This window comes from Orcinus orca, chromosome 16, assembly GCF_937001465.1.
Source record: "Orcinus orca chromosome 16, mOrcOrc1.1, whole genome shotgun sequence".
Taxonomy (NCBI): domain Eukaryota; kingdom Metazoa; phylum Chordata; class Mammalia; order Artiodactyla; family Delphinidae; genus Orcinus; species Orcinus orca.
In genome coordinates, this window is record NC_064574.1 from 22,951,920 (window position 1) to 22,972,631 (window position 20,712).

A 20,712-nucleotide genomic window follows, 5' to 3' on the forward strand; every position below is an offset into this window, starting at 1 on the left:
TTTAAAACAAGTCCTTCCACTCCTAAAATCTTATCACAAATGGGTCTCTGGAAACACTGAAAAGAAAAGTATTTTTATGCTACTCTCTTAAATTGAGGTTTTTTCAAAACCCTGTTGTAAAGAGTTCAGAGTAGGATCCCTGTTGGTTAGCTGCTTCTTCCTTTAAACTAACACTGCAGGATTAGTTTTTATAATAAGAAAGGGACTTGTTTAGCCACTTTAAATGCAGCTAAGCCTGCTTTACAGTGAATCAACTAGTCCTTCTTTTGCCTGTACTGCACGCCACAGACATCTCAAAAAATGTTTTAACGCCAGGAAATGCAGTCTTTCTGCTGAGAGTAATAACCTCCCTGTTTAGCTCATTACTGTCAAAAATGATGGTGCATTAGGGGCAATTAATGCTAATGACAGCTTCTAAAACCCATGCTTCCCCTGACAGCAAGTCCAATGTCAATGAGTGCTATTACAGGCCCTCCACACCAAACCACCATTAATGCACTCTGACCAATGTCAAGCATCTCCCAGGAGAGTAAACAGGACCTGCTGACCCTCTCTGAGGCTCTAAGCATGACTATTACTGAAATTACAAAGTAAAGTTGCATATGTGACAGAGGTCAGAGCATGCACGTGCACATAGGCAGGCACACACACACAAACACATGCACACACACACATAAAGCTTAACATAATGAGGAGAGATCTTTAACGCTTACTCCATCACTGGGAAGGAAAAGGACAGCAATGGCCTCTATGGGAGCTTACTATCATTGCATGAGTAACAGCTATTAGCCATTTCTGTTACTTTGTACTTATTTAATTTTTCCAACGACCATAGAAACACTTGTGCAAACACCAGATTTGATGTAACAAAAAGCCAAGCTGTAACAATAATCAAGACAACATAGTACTGGTATAAGGATAAAAATATAGATTAATGGAATATAACTGCAACCATTTATGGTCACACTGATGATTTTTTTTTTTTTTTGGTAGCTGGCACGAAAATAGTTTATTGGGGGAGCCCCGGAAAGGGAAAGGGATCGGGGGGAAAGGGCTGGAATGTGGGGACTCTGCCCTATTCTCTTCAGGAAATAGAGCAAATGGGGAGCTGTCAGACAGTACCTGGGGTGCCAAAACAAGTCAATAGGGAAAGAACAGTCTTTTTGACAAATGGTGCTGGGACAACTGCACATCCACATGTAAAAGGAAGAAGATGAACCCCTACCTCACACCACATACAAAAATTAACTTAAAATTGATCAGAAACCTAAATGTAAGAGCTAAAATTACAAAATTCTTATAAGAAAACATAAGAGTAAATCTTCATGCTCTCAGATTAGGCAACGGTTTATTAGATACGGCACTTAAATCACAATTAATGAAAGAATAATAAAGATATTGGACTTCATCAAAATTAAAACCTTTTGTGCGTCAGAAGACAACATCAAGAAAGGGAAAAGACAAGCTACAGACGGTCAGAAAATATCTGTGAATCATATATCTGATAAAGAACTTGTATTAAGAATATATACAAAAAAAAAGAATATATACAGAACTCTTATAACTCAAGAACATAAAAAGACAAACAATGCAATAAGAAAAGGAAAAAAGAAGTATATAGATTAGGAAGGAAGAAATAAAGAGAAAAAATAAAATATTTTTAATGGGGAAAAGACCTAAATAGATATTTCTCCAAAAAAGATATATAAATGACCAAATAGCACATAAAAAGATGCTCAATATCATTAGCCATCAGAGAAATGCAAATCAAATCACAATGAGATACCATTTCACACCCATCTAGGATGGCCAAAATGAAACAGACAGATAATAAATAACAAGAGTTGGTAAGGATATAGAGAAATTGGAACCCTCACACATTGCTGGTGGGGATGTAAAATGGTGCAGCTTCTTTGAGAAAGAGTTTGCCAGTTCCTCAGAAAGTTAAACATAGAGTTATCATATGACTCAGCAATTCCACTCCTAGGCATAAACCTGAAAGAACTGAAAACAGGTGTTCAAACAAAAACCTGTACATGAATGTAAATAACAGCATTATTTATAATACCCAAAACATGGAAATATCCCAAATGTCCATCAAGTGATGAATGAATAAACAAAATGAGGTATATCCACACAATGGAATACTAAATTATTTAGCCATAAAAAGGAATAAAGTACTGATAAATGCTACAGCATGAATGAACCTTAAAAATATTATGCTAAGTTAAAAACACAAAAGGCTACATATTTTATTATTCCAGTTACATGAAATGTCCCAAATAGGCAAACCATAGAGACAAAAAGTAGGTTAGTAGTTGCCAGGACTGGGAGGAGGATATATTCCTATAGCATAAGGAGTGTCTACAAATAGACACAGGGTTGCTTTTTGGCGGTGGTAAAAATGCTCTGGAATTAGATGGTGGTAGTGGTTGCACAACTCTCATCTAAATATACTAAATATGTTGAATTATATACTTTTACTGGGTAATTTTATGGTATGTGAATTACATATATCCTCAGTAAAGCTGTTATTTGAAAGAAAAAAGGAAGCTACTTTGTGTAGGGTAAAAGGCTCACCCCTAGAAGATGAATTACCATAGTTCTAAGGGCCTTGGAATGTGGGGAAACATCTTTAATGTTTAGACCACTCCATCCTTTTCTTCTTTTAAGTGGTCTGAGATGGAAGCTAAGCACTGAAAAAATAAGATTTGGTCTCTGCCCATAGGGAGCACCCAGCCCAGTGAAAGAGCAACACTTATAAGCAAACAATAGTAATACAATGCAGCAAGAACAATTATGGACAGGGTGTAAAATACTACAGCAACAAAAATAAACCAAGTAGACAAGCCCTAAATATACGGGGAAAAAAACGTTAAAACTGTTAGAAGACAATATTAGAGACTATCTTTTTTATCTTGGAGCAGCGTAGAATTTTTTAAAGACACAAAAAGTAAAATCTAGGGAAAAAAAGACTTTTAAATTAGGCTTCATTGAAATGAACTTCAGTGCATCGAAAGATGCCATAAAGCAACACTGAGGGACAATGTCTGATGCTTATAACTAGGGGTTTACTAATATATATAGCTCCAGAATATATGTAGCTCCTAAAAATCAATAATTAAAAGACTAACAAACCAAAAGAAAAAGACAAAAGATACACGACAATTCACAGAAGAAGAAACCTAAATGGCCCATAGACACAAGAAAAGATGCTCTATCTCACTAGAAACCAAAGAAAAACATTGAAACAACAAGATAACCATTTCCTATCCATCAGATTATCCAAACTCATAATAGCAAATACTGGTACAAATATGAAGAAAAGAGCAATTTGGCAAAACCTAATAAAGCTGGAAGATGAACATACCCTACGATCCCACAACTTCATTCTAGATAAACAAAATGTGCATAAGCAAACGTACTAGGATATTCACAGCAGCATTGTCTGTTAACAGTGAAAGTCTAAATGTCCAACAGAAAATGAATTAATAAATCTGATGCATTCATAAAAGGAAGACAATTTTATGAAAATTATTCATATTTATCCATATAGCTCTAGTTCTACGTGCATAAATATGGCTAGTTGTCTTTAATATTGAGTGAAAACAAGCAAATTGCGAGAGGATACATATAGTATAATGAAGCATATATATTCTGGTAAGATGGAAATCAATGCAATAAATTGCTTAAAAATACATATGTAGCAGAAATATAAAAACTGGCATTGGAACATACACCTCAAATCTGGGGAAAGAGGAAGAAAAAGTGAGGAATACACAGAGAGCTTAAATTCAATCTATAGGGCTTTATTTCTTACCAAAATAAAACAAAGGAGAAAAACATAGCAAAATGTTAGGGCTTGAGGGAGATGAGTGGCCAGTAGGTATATGACAATCATTATATTATTCTTTGTTCTTTTCTGTATCTTTTAAATAGTCCAAAATAAAAAATTAAATTAAATTAAAATCCTATGGGAGCACAGATGAAGGAGCAATATTTGAACTAGACCTTACAGAATGAGTAGTTCAGCAAGGGAGGGGAAGAACATTCCCCATGGAAGAAACAAGAGAAGTCCAAAGGCTTTACGTGTATTGGGCACATAAAATGTATATGAGGATGAGTATGTGGTCAAGAGCAGCTAGAGCTGAGGGGATGGGGATGCAGCCACAATGAAGGATGCACATGTGCTCTGTGGAGGACCTTCTAAAGCCACAATGAGGAGTCTAGACCTTATTCACAGGCAATAGAGAACCAAAGAAATGTTTAACTAGGGGAACACTGTGATTTTATAATTCTAGTGGTGTTTACGGTGCTTATTAAATGGAAGGGGCAGAGACTGAAGACAGTGAAACTGGCTGGAAACTACATATCTACCTACTTGGGATCTACCCAAGTAGGAAAACTGGGGCTGAAGAACAAAGGAATCATGCAAAAGACACTTAAAGGTGGAATCGACATGGCGACTGACCAGAAGTGGAAAGAAAGGAAGGGTTAAGAATGGCTGTGATGTATGGGTATGGCACTTATATTGGATATGTTGTTATCAAGATTGTATAGGTAGAAGGAAGGAGGTTTCAGGCCAAAAAAAAAAAAAAAAAAGTTTGCCTTTCAATGTGCTCAGTTGCAAATAAGGCCCCTTAACGCAGGAAACTAAAATTGAAAGAATCTGGATTTTCAAGGTTCAAGGTACACACTACAATAATTTCTATCCAAATCTTGTGTTAGTGAATGGAGTAGGATCAGATGTCTCCTGCCCAAAAAGGTCAGACATGAGGTAGAGAAAAGGCAGAGAGACTAGAGTTCCAGAAAATATCCTTTCTGCCAAACTTTTAATATAAATGTTTAATCTAACTATGTTAAGTAATGCCCCACTTTTGAAAAGGTCAAACTTTCTAGCTGCCTTGCCCTTTCAGTAAAAGAAAGTGACACAGGGGCCAACCTGAGGAGCTCTCCAAAGGCCAAATTTGGGATAATATGAGCAAAAAAAATAAAAGATGACAGTAATGGATTATAACCTACAGAGTAAAATAAGTATCCATGAATCCAAAGTATTATACGTAACTGAATAACTAAATGCAGGGAAAGGGGGACAGCTTTTTCTTACAGTAGAATTCCAATTAATAAATGTAGAAAGAATGAAAGAGAAAATCACCTCTTGGCAAACACCACATTAATAACTCTTACAGGCAAGATCATCAGGATATTTGCAGAATCTCAAAATATCACTCCACCAGACACTTAATTATAAAGCAGAAAAACAGCAACTTTACAATGGAGAAACCTAGCAGACACCACCTTAACCAAGTGATCAAGGTTACCATCACCAGCAATGAGACATATCAACAGCATATACTGCCTCATAGGATACACTGAGAAGGAGCATCACTTTTGGTGTATTCGTGCCAAAAATGCATGACCTGAATTTAATTATGAGGAAACATCAGACAAACCCAAAGTGAGGGACATTCTACAAAGTAACTGGCCAGTACTCTTCAAAAGTGTCAAGGTCACAAAAGACAAACTATCCTAAATTGGAGGAGAGTAAAAGGGCATGACAACTAAAGGAATATGTGATCCCAGGTTGAATCTGGGACCAGAAAAGGGACATCAGTAAGATACCTAGTGGAATTTGAATGAAGACTATATAGATTAATAGTATTATATCATTATTAATTTCCTTGTATTGACAATAATATTACAGTTACATAAGATGTTAACATTTGGGGAAGCTGGGTAAAGGGTATACAGGAATTCTTCATATTATTTTTACAACTTAAGATTGAAATTGTTTCAAAATGAAAAAGTTTCATTAAAAAAGAAAAGTGAGTGGAAAATGACATTTGAATAGTGAAGAAAATAGCTGTCACAAACAGCATATATTTAACTATTCGGGAAAGGCACTGTACTACTTCAAGTTCCCCTGACCCAACAGAATGCATGACAATGTGGTCAAGTAGGTGCAACAAAGACACGGTGGCAGAAACATTAAGAAATGACAGCAGTAAGGACAAAGTAATATTATAAATAGGCCAGCAGCTGGAGCTGCACACAGCTCTGCAGCCTCTAAGCTAGCTCAATATTCACTAGGGCACAGTGACTAAACCAGTACTGTGCAGGGGATCCACCCAAGCACAGACAAGCTGGAGGTTTTGGACAAGTTACTCTACCCCTCTGGGTCTCGTCTGTGAAATGAAGAGGACTCCACGCATCTGCTAGGATTGTTGTAAGAATAAAATAAGCAAAAGCACATAGAACTGTACTGTTCGTGTCACAGGCTTTCAATGAAGGGTTCATACTTATGATCCTAAGCCAGAATAAGAAGAGGTTAAACCATATCCCATAGTTTAAAAAGTAGGAAAATATGTAATTCATCTTAAATAAACTTCTACCCAAAAAGGTTAAAATGAAAGCTACAGTGCCTGAAGGGGCAAACTTCAATTAGCTAGGAAAACCACTAATGTGAAATACCACATTCCCACAAAGCATCAGATAAGTGAGGCATAGCTTTCCATCCTTAAAGCCACGTGGATTGGGGCTTCCCTGGTGGCGCAGTGGTTGAGAATCTGCCTGCCAATGCAGGGGACACGGGTTCGAGCCCTGGTCCGGGAAGATCCCACATGCCGTGGAGCAACTAAGCCCGTACGCCACAACTACTGAGCCTGTGCTCTAGATCCCGTGAGTCAAAACTACTGAGCCCACGTGCCGCAACTACTGAAGGCCACGCGCCTAGAGCCCGTGCTCTGCAACGAGAGAAGCCACTGCAATGAGAAGGCCGCACACTGCAACTAAGAGTAGCCCTCGCTCACCACAACTAGAAAAAGCCCACGCGCAGCAGCGAAGACCCAACACAGCCAAAAATAAATAAATAAAATAAATAAAATTTAAAAAACCACGTGGATCTTCAACAAAACTAGAGTCAGCTAAACATCTGAAACATAGTTCATTATGAAGGATTACCAATTTTCTTTTGTACTTTACCCAGACAGACTCACTATGGTGCTACAGGTCACTTGATGCTTTTGATCCCCTAATTAGCATCAAGCACTTTTCTAAATCTATCATGGGGAATAAAACAAAAAAAAATTTTTTAATTAAAAATAAATAAATAAATCTATCAAGGCCAACCACAGAAAACATCTCAAGAATATTTATACCTCAGTGGAATTATGGGTGATTTTAATTTTTTCTATTTCCTAAATTTTATGTAAGATAGTAATGCTAAATTATAATGGAAAATGAACAATTTACAAATAAAAGAAAACTTGCTATGATCAAGTTCTTGGCTAAGTCTGTCAAACAGCACAGTTCAAACCTATCCCTCTCAACATATTCACGTTAACTTGGTCATAAGTGAAGTCAATATACCAGATGGTTAATGCTATGTGCCTGTTTGGTCATTTCCTTATGTATATTAACATGGAGATGGGGACAACAAGAAAAGCACTTACCTCTACAGTATTTGCAATATAACGGTTGTCACCTTCAACTTTGACAGAGAAGTCATAATAGCCACTGGAAAATTTGACATTCACAAAGTTTAGCTCAAAAACATCCCTGTTAAGAATGACAGTGGGGTTAGCAAGAACTCACATAGGAAAGTCACAAATATAACAAACGGCCTACAAAGTGAGGCATTCCTTGAGATGGTCCAGGGCTGCACCACTTCTTCACTTTTCAACTTCCCACCCGCCTGGGCCACCTCCTGCTCAGTTACAGATTATAATGAGGGGCAAACTTCAAAACGATCTAAAATGACCTCCTTTTTCAAGTCTCGAAAGTCTTCTTTTCATTTTTCCCCCTCTCAGCTCCTAAAAATCCCACCTCCTTCGGGTAAGTCTTCCACAACTAAATGCAAAACAGCTAAGTCTACAATAGGATACCAATTACGTTAAAAAAAACAAAAAAAAGTAGAAATGTTCAAAGAGGTTGGTGTAGGGTAGTATAATTGTAGGTAACTTTCTGCATTATTTCTACTTTCCTGTGCTTTGTGAATTTCCTAAAAAGGATACATCTTATTTTTAATTTAATTTTAAAATATTAATTTTTATTTTAAAGGGGAAAAAAAGGTAGAGAATTCTTAACTCTAACTACATGGCAAAATCCTCAATGTCATTTACCATTCTACTGATCATTCGTAAAAATGATTTTGCTTTTCAGCCGCATAGCACAGGGATATCAGCTCAGTGCTTTGTGACCGCCTGGAGGGGTGGGATAGGGAGGGTGGGAGGGAGGGAGACGCAAGAGGGAAGAGATATGGGAACATATGTATATGTATAACTGATTCACTTTGTTATAAAGCAGAAACTAACACACCATTGTAAACCAATTATACCCCAATAAAGATGTTTAAAAAAAATGATTTTGCTTTTTAATTTCACATATTGCCTATGTATCTTTACAACTGTGTAAGAAATGCATTTTCTCTCTAAAACTCAGTTCCCAATCTGATTAACTTACTAATTTAATACTTAACGAAGTTTCATATAAAAACTGACCCTGGGCTTCCCTGGTGGCGCAGTGGTTGGGGGTCCGCCTGCCAATGCAGGGGACACGGGTTCGTGCCCCAGTCTGGGAGGATCCCACGTGCCGCGGAGCGGCTGGGCCCGTGGGCCATGGCCGCTAAGCCTGCGCGTCCGGAGACTGTGCTCCGCAACGGGAGAGGCCGCAGCAGTGACAGGCCCGCGTATCGCAAAAAAAAAAAAAAAAAAAATTGACCCTTAATTTTTTAAAAAATTTACATAACAATAACACAGCCACTGAAGATAAGACTATAGAAGAATATTAATCCTATGGGGGAAATGTTCATGACATAGTATTATAAATAAAGCATAATCCTAAATTTAGGTAAATTTGGTTTTATGATCTTGGTAATAACCACATAAATCTGGGTTATACTGGCTGCAGGCTAACTTTCCAAAACAAGTATATTGGCACCCTACAGAGATGTGCTCAGTTCTTACCCCACAGGGGTGAACGATGTCTTCTGGAGGACTGTGGCTCTGGAGGCAACGGATTTAGCGTGTTCTAGTTTAACAGTGGCCTGAGTCAGAGGCTGGGACAGAACATTGGTGACCTGCAACTGGAAATAAATTTTAAAATTGTCTGTAGCAACAAAAGCTGAGGGAGTACAGATTTTGCTTCTAGGGTGGGTGCTTCATCCACAGGGAGCAAGCTCTGCCAGGAAAGAACCATCTTGTTTTAGAAAACCATCACTGACCTTTGGTCTACTATCTATGGGAAATCAAATACAGGAAAACACAATTAGTTTGGGAATGGGACAGATTACAGAATGTTAGAGGTGGGGGAAGATCTTAAAGATGATCTTACCCAATGATCTCATTTCTCAGATGAGGAAACCAGAGCCCAGGGAAACATAAGGACTGGCTCCAGATCACACAGTTAATGATCCCCTGATCTACCCACTCTACTTCACTACTACAGTATCTTTAAAAAACAAAATTATTAGCAAGAAAAATAGGAAGGTATGGGCAATGGGAAAACTGAAGTAATATGGATAACACAGTAATAACACTCATTTGTTGAAAGTCGACTATTTGCCAGATACCAGGCTAGGCTCTTATATATATCCTCCCACCGATCATCTGAGACATAGCAGAATCTATCTTTATTTTACAGATGAAGAAACTGAGGCCACAAAGAGGTTACAAGACTGCCAAAGGCCACATGGCTAAGGACTCAAACCCCAGCCTACCTAGCTTCAAAAGCCAGTATTTTTTTCTACTTTGCTCTCTTAGCTCCCCCTAACTCATGGTGAACTATGTTAATCAGGTTAGTTCTCACCCCAGTCTTTGCTGAGGGGATGTGACTTGTAGGTAGGGAGAGAAGAGGCAACTTTGGAATACGGGGCACTTCTTCAGGAGAGTATCTGTAGGGTCCTCTGAAGCAGAAGAACTTATGGAACTGTCCTATGTGGAACCCGTGTGTTTAGACATAAATAAAATGCTAATTTTTTATAAAGATTTTAGCTTATTCCTGGTTTCCAAACAATAGCAACAAATGCCTCATTATGACGAATGGAAAACTCTAAACGTGTGCATTTTGCTCTATTCAGAGAGTTAACACACCAAAACAGTCCGTGCTTACTGCTGAGTGAGAGGGATGGCTATGTTCTGAAGAGGCAGAAAGATACACTGTCGGCTCCAAGGAAGAAGAGACCTGATATTGATTTTAACAACTATAAGTACCAGAATTACCTGGGAATTTAAAACGCTGTCTTAAAATAATATATTTAGAAAGTCTGGGTACTGGAAAATACATTTTAGAAGTAAGACTTCTCTATACATCTGGACTTACAAATCCAGAAATGCAATTTTCTAGCACTTAGTTTAGTGAAAGCTATACTATTTAAAACACTCTGACGGTAATTCCCTGGCCGTCCGGAGGTTAGAACTCCACACTTTTGCTTGAAGGATTCTGTGACTAGTTCACCCAGTGGCCATCCCCATTTGCTCTTCATTTAAGGGGTCTGTCCTCACGGGGGTTACAATCAGCTGTGTACCAGTCTTTGGATTTCTGGAAGGCTTACACTGGAAACAGCAATCGGAGCAGCGCATGTGGGGCATGGAAGTCATACCCGTAGGACAGCCTGTTCCTGAGTGTAGGAAGGAGAGCCCTCAGGCACAACCACAACAGGTACATGGAAGCGATTCTGGGAGAGTGCAGCGGCAGCAGAGGCCACACTGAAGGCTTCTGAGAGTGACTCAAAGTTCTTCTTGCTGAAGATGGCATTCATTAGCTGGATGACCTGATCCTGAAAGAAAAGGGAAATGCAGCAGTCAGACAGGTGGCCAGCCACCCCTCCCTCCCCACCTGGCTCAAGTCATTCCTTATCTTTTTCTAGGCGTTCACTTGGAAGGTCTTTTAGCCAGTAACCCAAATTGGTAGGGGTGGGGGAAGCACATATTCTGCATTTAAGCGTAAAACTTGAATTTGGTTGTTTTTTTCCATCTTCTAGTACAGACTGAAATTAATGCATTTATTTGTCAACCATTTATGGATGCTTACTATACAAATGCAAGGTACTTCTAGGTAACTACTGAGATATGAAACTATATTATAAAACACCTATAGCAGTACCCATTTGTTCCATACCTATATGTGCCAGGCACTGTGACAGGTGCTTTACAAGCATTAACTCAAATCTTGACAAAAATCCTGAAAAGACTGATATCAATCCTTTCCAAATAAGGAAACTGAGGCTAAAGGAAGTTAAGTTACTCCTACAAGTTACGATGGAAAGAAAAAAAGCAGGACCCAAATTCACATGTAGGTCTGTTTGTCTCCAAAGTCCTTCCACAATAAAATATGTCCTTTCTTGATTTTCCTCACCCTCCCACCCAAGCTCCCTTCCTTGCCAACCCACCTCTAAGCAGTATGCTGGGGCTAAGTTGGTGTTTACAAGACCAAACTTCACAGCCAAAGTGAACATTAGAAAGAAACTAAAATAACTCTCCATTAAGAACTAATGGGCTGCTTAGAGGGGAAAACGGAAAGCAATTTTTTAAAAAAGTAGAACCTAAAAGGCATTATTAAAATTCTAGAGGTTGTTTGCTTAAGAGGAAACATTTTCCACTTCAATCAGTTTCGTTTTTTAAAATCTACCGTCTAACAAAAGAGTTCCCTGTTCCCGAAAGTGTTATTCACAGTCGACATGAAATAATTTTCTTTAATTGTACCAATTACATTTTCCATCAGTAAGCTGTTGACATGTTAAAATGGGGGAGTGTTCACCAGAATTGTTATGTCAAAAGCAGTGACAGCAAAATTATCCCAGCCAAATACCTGGTTAGTAGCAGTTTGGGAATAAAGCAAGAAAAAGTTTAAGTTGTTTTATGTAGAATATCGCCAATTCATGTACTGTACTGTGTATAGGAGAATTCCGAAATGATTTGTACTATAAGACCCACATTCTTGCACTTTCACCCGTAACAGAAATTTAAATAGAGTGTGGTATCTCTAGGTCTCCTAAACTTAGGATGAAGGAAAAGACAACATAAAAAGGCCAATACATGAATAAATTATTAGATCATATCCTCCAGAGAAAATACAAAATTAATTCAAATTACTCAAGACAGGTAATTATTTGCTGTTTACTTGAAACTCAGCACAGAACTCACAATGCATTCATAATTCACAAAAGAAGTGGAAGTTCTGACTTGGAACCCAAATCTTTCCTCCTAAAATTAAAACAGCAGCAGCTTGTATTTTAAGTCCTTTAGATCAAGGGTTGGTAACCTTACAAACAAGTGGTACAAAGAGGGTCCTACTCACAAGACTTCCCACACACATTCCAACTAAAGGTTCTTTCAGGTTAACAAGTTCCTCTTGAAAGAAAGAAAAGAATTAACTCTTGGTGGATGTCTGGTAGACACACATGCCTCTCAGTGAACTATGTCAATCAGCACAGATTAGCTCAGACTTAGGCACTGCTGAGGGTCAGTGGGGAGACAGCAGAACAGGCAATTTTGAAGTACAGGGCACTTCTCAAGAGAAAGAGGATTTGCACAGGCCACCAGCATGGAAAGCATTCATGAGACAAGCAGTAAGGAGCATCAGGAAGGAATGGGAGGTGGATTGAGAGTAATACACTTGGCCTTCTTGTCTCTACCTCATGATGTGTCCGTACGCCATTTAAAGCAAGTATAACAATTTCTTTACATGTCTATCCCACTGACAACCAGTTTCTCAGGAACAGGCTTTACATTTTTCTGTTTCTCATTCTCAATGCCTAACCCAAGACACCCCAAAGCTAACTGAATTGTCCTCTCTGAAAAAAGCTTCCCTTAGCAGATAAAGCCAACAACGCCTTTGGTTTTCACGCCCAAGAACTGTTATATAGACAGGCACCTCCTTAATGGATGGCTCGGTGCCCACGTGGTCCATGAGCTTGTAGGTGGCAGCCAAAAACAATGCCGTTGTTTCCAGTCCCTCTTCAAACTGAAGATACACACCTCCCAGTTCATCCAGGCGAGCAACAAGGTCCTGTCACAACAAAACAGAGGCAGAATGGAAGTCAAGTGATAACAGAGATGAGACGTACAAACCACTGTTACCCCAGTGCAGACGGTTTTGAGAAATCTCACTCTAAGTCTGCAGACCACCTCAGTCACTTAGTGCTTTCTCAAAAAAGGTGCTTAGGCAGAGAGTAACGTATATCATATAGGCATTTGAAGAGAACAGTATCTTCTGCAGCTCTCGGAGTGCTCCTTCCCTGACCCCTTCGACTCAAGCCCAAGCCCAGGAGTCATGGCACTGAAGGCACCAACTGCTCTGGGCAGAAGGCCAGTGGGCCCAGCCACAGTTCACCCTGGAAGCATCGTGACACAGATGGATTCGATGGCCATCCATTTGGAAACAACCTCCAGAGCAGAGCATTTCTCTTTCTTATTCAATGCTCTAAAGGATGAAGAGAGACATACTGCTCTCCTGGGCAACGTGACGAGGCAGCTAATGTGCCTGTGGGGCATCCAGCGATGACACTGTCAGAGTGCCCGTCATCCCTGGCTCTGCGGTCCGTGGAAGCAGTCTCTGAGCAGCAGGAGGTCGTGGGCAGTGGAAAGGGTAGTGGAATAACAAAAACCACAGTGACCACTTGCTGAGCACCAATTCTGTACTAGGCACTTTAGAACTTCGCTTGTTCCTAACCACCACCACGTAAGGAAACTGAGGCTCAGACATTAATAATTTGCCTGAGATTACAAAGTAATAAGAAGTAGAAAAAAATCTGAAGTTCAGGTTTGTTAGGCTCTAAAATCTGTAGACTATGAGACTGTACCTACAAAACACTGAAGTAGTTTGTTGCTAACTGATGGTGTAACTATACGAGCCTAACAAATATTCCCTAGGAAATATTGCTCTGATACAAAGAACAAAAGTGTGCCACGGATATGAAAAGAAAGGTAACTGGCCACAACAAATCATTCATGTCTATCTGCAAGACTCTTCTAAAGGGTTTCAAAGACAGAAGCTGGGAAATTCACTTGCCAAAATAAATTTGTACCTCAATCTCCTCCACGATGCTTCTCAGGTCAGCCTGCTGGGACAGGTAGGATGCCGTCTGTAGAGCCTGGACTGTTCTGAAAGGTAGAGAATAGAACCCCAATGAATGGCAAGTCTCCATTTCCCCTTCCTGTATTGGTATACCTACACATATATCCTGCTCTTGTTCTTTAGAACTATAAGACAGCCTCGGCCCCAAAGGAGCTTGTTTACAGTCTAGGGAAAGATGTAACAAAGATCATTACATTACAGGGAATTCCCTGGTGGTCCAGTGGTTAGGACTCTGCACTCTCATTGCCAGGGCCCCAGGTTCGATCCCTGGTCGGGCAGCTAACATTTTATAAGCCACGTGATGCAGCGCCCACCCCACTCCCCACCAAAAAAAAGACCATTACATTACAAAGTTCACTACAGCTAGAGAGAAGGCAATCTGGGCAGCAGGATCCACATAAGTACTGAGGGCAGAGAGAAGAGAGGGTGCACCAGGTCACCGCCCTCTGAAAATCTGTTTGGCTCCTAATGGCATCACATATAGAACACCAGACTAAGACTTAATCAGATTTAGAAGAGATATACTTAGAGGGAGAAGAGGAGCCAATTCATCGAATGAAGGTATATTTGACATCCCCATGTTGTAAGAGGAACTGTGCTGGGCAGAGGTTGGCTGCCTCTTTTCTACTTTTCCTACTCGAAAACCAAAGAAGCACTGTGGAATCTACATATGTAGGTTGTTGGGTAGAATTTGGAGCAACTTTTCTGAAACCAGATTAATGCAATATAAACAGGAAGCATTCGGTAAACACTCAGCTAACGCTTGTGCTGTCACCATCCTGCTCGGAGACCTGAAAGCCACCCGTCCTTTAGGCATTAAATAAGATGAAAGAAATAGAAGATCTGGTTCTCAAACCAGCGTCTATTCTTTTTTTCTTTTCCTACTATTTACTCCTGATTATAAAAGTACCTATTTGTCAAAACTTCAAATACATTACTAAAGGAGAAAGTTAAAATTCCTGTAATGCCTACCCCTAAAAGATAACTGTCCTGCAATTTATTTAGATTGTACAGATCTTTCCGTGAGGACATATAAATATATTTCATCCTTATTAACAACGACATAGCATTGCATTGCTTAGATGAACTGTAACTGTTCAATGCTGTAACTGTGAACCCTTATTCATGGCTGTATGTGTATATACACCTTTTAATTTATTGAAGTGAATTCACATAAAGTTAGCCATTTGAAAGTGAACAGTTCAGTGGCGTTTAGTATATTTCACAACGCTGTGCAATCACCACCTCTATCTAGCCCTAAAGCATTTCCATCAGTCCAAAATAAAACCCCATACCCATTAAACAGCTTCACTCCATTTCCCATCCCCTGCCCTGTCCCCTCCCCGCCAGCCCCTGGCAACCTGTGTTCTGTCTCTCTGGATTTACCTACTCTGGACATTTCATATAAATGGAATCATACAAATGTGACCCTTTGTGTCTAGCTTCTTTCACTTAGCGTAACATTTTCAAGGCTCGCCATTCTGTAACATGTATCAGTACCTCATTCTTTTTTATGGTGTATTCATATATTTTTATCCACTTATGAGTGTATTTCTGTAAGATAAACTTTTTAAGGCAGAATGTAGTAAGTATGTCCACGTAAGATTTTTTATTACGTTCTATTATCTTAATGTGGATAACTTGAAAAATACAAATGGTGCTTCTCGGGGTGGAAAAGAGAAATCTGAGGACCCCTGGTGGTTAAGCCAACTGCTGGTCCACCCCAGAAAGGTTCCCAAATTCCCAAGGGATGACCGGGCCTTTGTGTAAAACCACCATTTATCAAGTCAGCGTGTTGGGGAATGTAGAGCGAGAATCTGTCCGCTTTCATCACAATCGTAACAATTTAGATTCCCTCCATGGAAAACGAATTCCATTAAGATGGTAAGCTGGAAAACAGAGGAGTCACAATTCACAGAGAGGGAAGCCCCAGAGTGTTCAATGACCCCTCTGGGATGCTTGTTGTTAGAACAGACTTGAGAAAATGAAACCTGAATTTCCAAACAAGATAAAAATCCCACATCTGCCCGTGATAAATGCTGAGCCCAGAAAAGGCTGCTAGGAGAGCCTAGAAAGAACTTTTCAATTAAGATATCATTTTTCTCTTCTTTGGAACGAATAAGCGTCATGCTGGTAACAACCTCAGAAGTTTTTAGAATGAAATTAATCCACTTAGCTTTTGAAAAGTTTTGTCATTGGCTTTAATTACTTATACTCCAGCAATTTCTCTCCCTCTGGAGCACTATATTCAAACGCTAAGAAAGCAGATCCTGTCTTGCTAATAAACAGCAGATGATTCAAAGAAATTGGGTTATGAGAGACCACAATAGCATCTTTTCAAATTGTTCATTCAAAGTTACTAATGTTTTTTACCATTCTAGACAAGTTTATGAACATTCGTTTCCTAGAATAAGTCCAGTTAAATGTAGAAGGCCCATTTAGAAGAGTCCTAATCTATATCAGATTTGCTTAAATAGGGTAAATTAGTAGTAATATTATATAAGGCATGCTGCCAGTTTGATCTTCACAATAACCCTATGAGACAGATATCATTCTCCCTGTTTTACATATGGAAACACTGAGGTTTAGGGAGGTTAAACACCCTGCTCATGGCCACAGAGGTATTAAGTAGAAGAGTCTGGACACAGTTCTCTCTCACCCCAAGTGTGTGGTCTTTCTACCTGAAGCTTTTTGCAAGAGGATAGAATAGAAACACAAAAGTATAGTTTCAGCCTTTATTAACTCTTTCTTGGGCATCTGCCATGTGCCAGGCTCTCTGAGCACTATAAGTAAAGAAGCTTAAAATCTAATACAGAAAAAACAATACAACCAAGGAAGTAACCAGCTCCCTAAGAAAGGGACCTAAGAAGGAAATGCTCTAGAGAGCACAAACTCCATTTGTCCCATGCCCATTAAGACCAGGCACTGCACTAGGCTCATCACATGTATTATCTTACTTAATCTTGACATTTGTTCTATGATGTAAGGATTATTGGTAATATTTTACAGATGAGGCTCAGAGAGGTTACTAACTTGCCCAAAGTCACACAGCAAGGAAGAAACAAAGCTGGTGTTCAAACCCAAGTCTAACTGACTCCAAAATGGATGTACTTTCTTTGTACTTCTTTCTGTTCTGGGGTTTAGAGGAGGGAGATTTTCCTTTTTGCTCAGAGGGAAAGGGAAAGATTTTTCTGTAGAAGGTGGCATCAGAGTAAGGCACTGACAGTTATCTCATGACAGGAGATATGGTGGTGATTGCAGAGGCATTCCACAAGGGATTATGGGACGAGATCAAAGTAATGTAACCTGAAACAGGAGGACCACAAGGGCCAAGCATTGGGCAAAGGGTGCGGAAAATGTCATTCCTGAGAAACGTACCAGCCCCAAAGTCACTGATTACTGACCACGTGAATATGAATAGGGCGTGAGAGTGACAGGGAGAACGTCAACTGACTGTGAGCCCTGCCCTTAACAAAGCTTCAAGTTTAGAAACATTTTGGTTCTCAGCAAAAAAAAAAAAAAAAAAACCCTGGGAAACAACTGGACTATTCTGCAGTAGGGAACTGGTGTCACTAACATCTTGCTGAACAATGAATAGGAGTCCAGGTGCTCCAATCTGTCTCAGGGTTGCAATTAAATGGGGGACACATAGAAAACGAAAAATACATATACTGTGTTAAATGAGGAGTTTCAGTGTCGAAGGGGAAAAAAAAACTACGTATACTATTACTTTTAACTTTAGTAAACATCCTTGAGTCAGTTGCAACATTTAAACGTATAGTTCCTTCCTATAAGGTGTTTCTCCTTCGCCTGAGCCTTTTGCAGAGGAGCAGGGTCCGATCCCTAGAATACTCCCCCCTCTGAGGCCCTACTTCCCCCACCTCTCCAAGGGACCCCGTGAGCCCTCCTCCAGGGCGGAGCCTCCAATGCCAACATCTCACCATGGCCTGGCCAAGCTGCAGTAAGAGATGCACATGGCTCTCTGGCCCCACTCTCCCTCGGTCACCCCTACCCTTGCTTCAGCCCCTAACCTCAAAGGCAGTCGTGTCTCTGTGGCAGTGTGTTTATGCTCGGACTCAGTATCTGCCTCTGCTGGAGCAGCTTGAGGGAGACTGTGTCTTGGTGAGCTGCACGAGGACACGGACCTTACCTGCCTTAGCACAATACGACATCTGCAGTGCCAGCAGAGCACCTGGCACATAGCAGGTGCCCAGACAATAGTTGTGGAACCAGTGGATGAAGCCTCTCAGGATAGTGGCCTGAGAAGCGCTCAAGATGGTGACTTACGCGAGCACGGTCTCCTCCTTGCTGAGGCGAGAGGTAAGGGCACCGAGCACTTCTTGGGAAGCCAGAGGAAGGCCAAAGCCACTTAGGGCTGCAACTGCGTGGTAGATCTGGGCCACGGAGGAGTCTTCACTGACAGCTGCCAGAAGCAGATCTTTGGTCTCATTTGAAATAGAGATCTAAGAAAGGATGGGTAGACACAGAGTTTAGAACAGGTGCTGCCAGCCTGTGGTAGGCACACCAAAGATGGCAGGCAGAGCAACTGCCGAGGTCACACCACCCGCCTGGGCTGTGATCACCCCTCTTCGACATCTCAGATGCCAGAATTAAATATCTGTAAAACCTCAGCATAACACTTCTGAAAAGATTCTGGCAAGTCACTTGTCTACTGATATGGCTCTTCTCCTGTGTTCAAAAAAATGGATTTCTAGAAATCTGGCGTGGGGGCATTCTTCTTTTGCTTTAAACATTTTTAAATGTTAAAGGGAGACTGAAAGAAAAAAAATAAGACTTCCCAGAAGAGAGGCAACTATAGGAAAAAGTTATTTAAAATTCATGAAAAGTGAAAACTTGGGAAAAATAAAAAGTCTATTTCTTTAAGAAAAAAAAAATCACAAGAATGGAATTCCCACCCACAATGGGGTCTCACTGCTAAAAAAAAAAATATTCTGACATGACTTTCCCTTTTTAAAAATACACTTTACAGGGCTTCCCTGGTGGCGCAGTGGTTGAGAGTCCGCCTGCCGATGCAGGGGACACGGGTTCGTGCCCCGGTCCGGGAAGATCCCACATGCCGCGGAGCGGCTGGGCCCGTGAGCCATGGCCGCTGAGCCTGCGCGTCCTGAGCCTGTGCTCCACAACGGGAGAGGCCACAACAGTGAGAGGCCCGCGTACCGCAAAAAAAAAAAAAAAAAAAAAAAAAATACACTTTACAGTTTAAAGTAAATGTAAATGTAAGAAGCTGGACTCACCTCACACCCTGAGAGGGCCTGGCTGGACTGGGCAGCATAGAAAAGGGAATCCACGTTGCTTGGATCAAGGTTTGATTTAATGAAGGTGCATGCTTGCTAAACGGGGGGAAAGTCAATGATAAGTGGTGAAATACACAGTGATTAGGAAAACTGTATGTGTTTTTTGGATGACAAATATAATTCTCAACAATCCATGATGGCTTAAAGTATGAGAGCTACACAAGATTTCATTTTTCAAGCAGATATTTTCCACAGAACACTGTATTATCCCAAAATGCTAACTTCATAGAAAGAGCAAACCTGAAGGCACTCTCGTCCTTCTGAACCTAGAAAGGAACCACTTCCACTGATCACCTGCTCTGGCCATAACCTGTGTGGGGTGTTTATGATGCTCTTCCTTTTAATGAACATAAGGACCCTGTGGCAGATACTATCATCCCCATTTAACAGAATAAGAAACTGATGCTTGGAGTTGGTAAGTAATGTAATGAAGGTGACAAAGCTAATAAATGGCAGTGTCTCCACTTCGATGTCTCCAAAGCTAAGTCAGGTTCAACACATCTAACATAAGCTAGAAACCTTCTACTTCTTCATCTGGACGTTCTGGCTCATGTACGGGCATCACCATGCACCTACTACCTAAATCAGAAACCTAGGACTCATTCTCGACTTTTCCCTCACCCTCCAAGCCTATCGAGTCTCTCAAACCCGATCCCCACTCTCTGGCTTCCCTTCTTGCCTTATGTCACGCCCCTGCCATTTCTCATGGAGACTGTTACACTCATCTCCTAACTGGTCTCAAGTCATGCAATCCATTCTGCATACTGCTTCAGGAGTGATCTTTACAAGGTGCCAAAGTGTAATAGGGAAGAACCTTTTGTATCCTATTACAAGTTAATCACTAAAGGGATGCTGACTATAAGCTTAAATTATACATGATGACGCAACTCTGGGAATGACCTCCCAGGTTATGAGCATTAAGCTAAAATATCTTTGTTTAGCTCACAGGAAACATCCCGACCAGGCCCACCTGTGAATGACTGCAGGGAGGAAGAAATTAACACAACCCCTCTGGAGGCTGATGGGAACCGGGAAGTGTTTGACTTTAGTCCCACCCTTTTTACTATAAAAGGAGCCTGAATTCTAACTCAGGCAAGATGGATCTTTGGGGCATGAGCCCATCTTCTCGGTCTGCTGGCTTTCTGAACAGTCTTTATTCCTTGCCCCAATACCTCATCTCTCGGTTATTGGCCTGTCATGCGGCCAGCAGCACAAGCTTTGTCTTGGTGACAAGTGTATCCACCTTACTCTGCTATTAAAACCCTTGGGTGGTTCCTTATCCTTCTCAGAACAAGACTCAAAGTTTCTGATCTGGCATAAAATG

General features: G+C 40.4%; 1 protein-coding gene across 9 annotated transcripts in view; it reads right to left on the bottom strand.

Moving 5' to 3' along the window:
• The window catches only part of RPN2 (ribophorin II), a 54,320-nt gene that overhangs the window by 20,200 nt on the left and 13,408 nt on the right, over window positions 1-20,712 (bottom strand). For all 9 annotated transcript variants that reach the window (XM_004272821.3, XM_049699338.1, XM_033433692.2 and 6 more), the window contains 7 exons: window positions 19,329-19,424; window positions 18,361-18,536; window positions 14,024-14,099; window positions 12,871-13,005; window positions 10,598-10,774; window positions 8,964-9,082; window positions 7,452-7,557 (listed from right to left, as the gene is read on the bottom strand). In XM_004272821.3, the coding sequence (XP_004272869.2) occupies window positions 7,452-7,557; window positions 8,964-9,082; window positions 10,598-10,774; window positions 12,871-13,005; window positions 14,024-14,099; window positions 18,361-18,536; window positions 19,329-19,424 (885 nt within the window). The remainder of the gene's footprint in view (window positions 1-7,451; window positions 7,558-8,963; window positions 9,083-10,597; window positions 10,775-12,870; window positions 13,006-14,023; window positions 14,100-18,360; window positions 18,537-19,328; window positions 19,425-20,712) is intronic.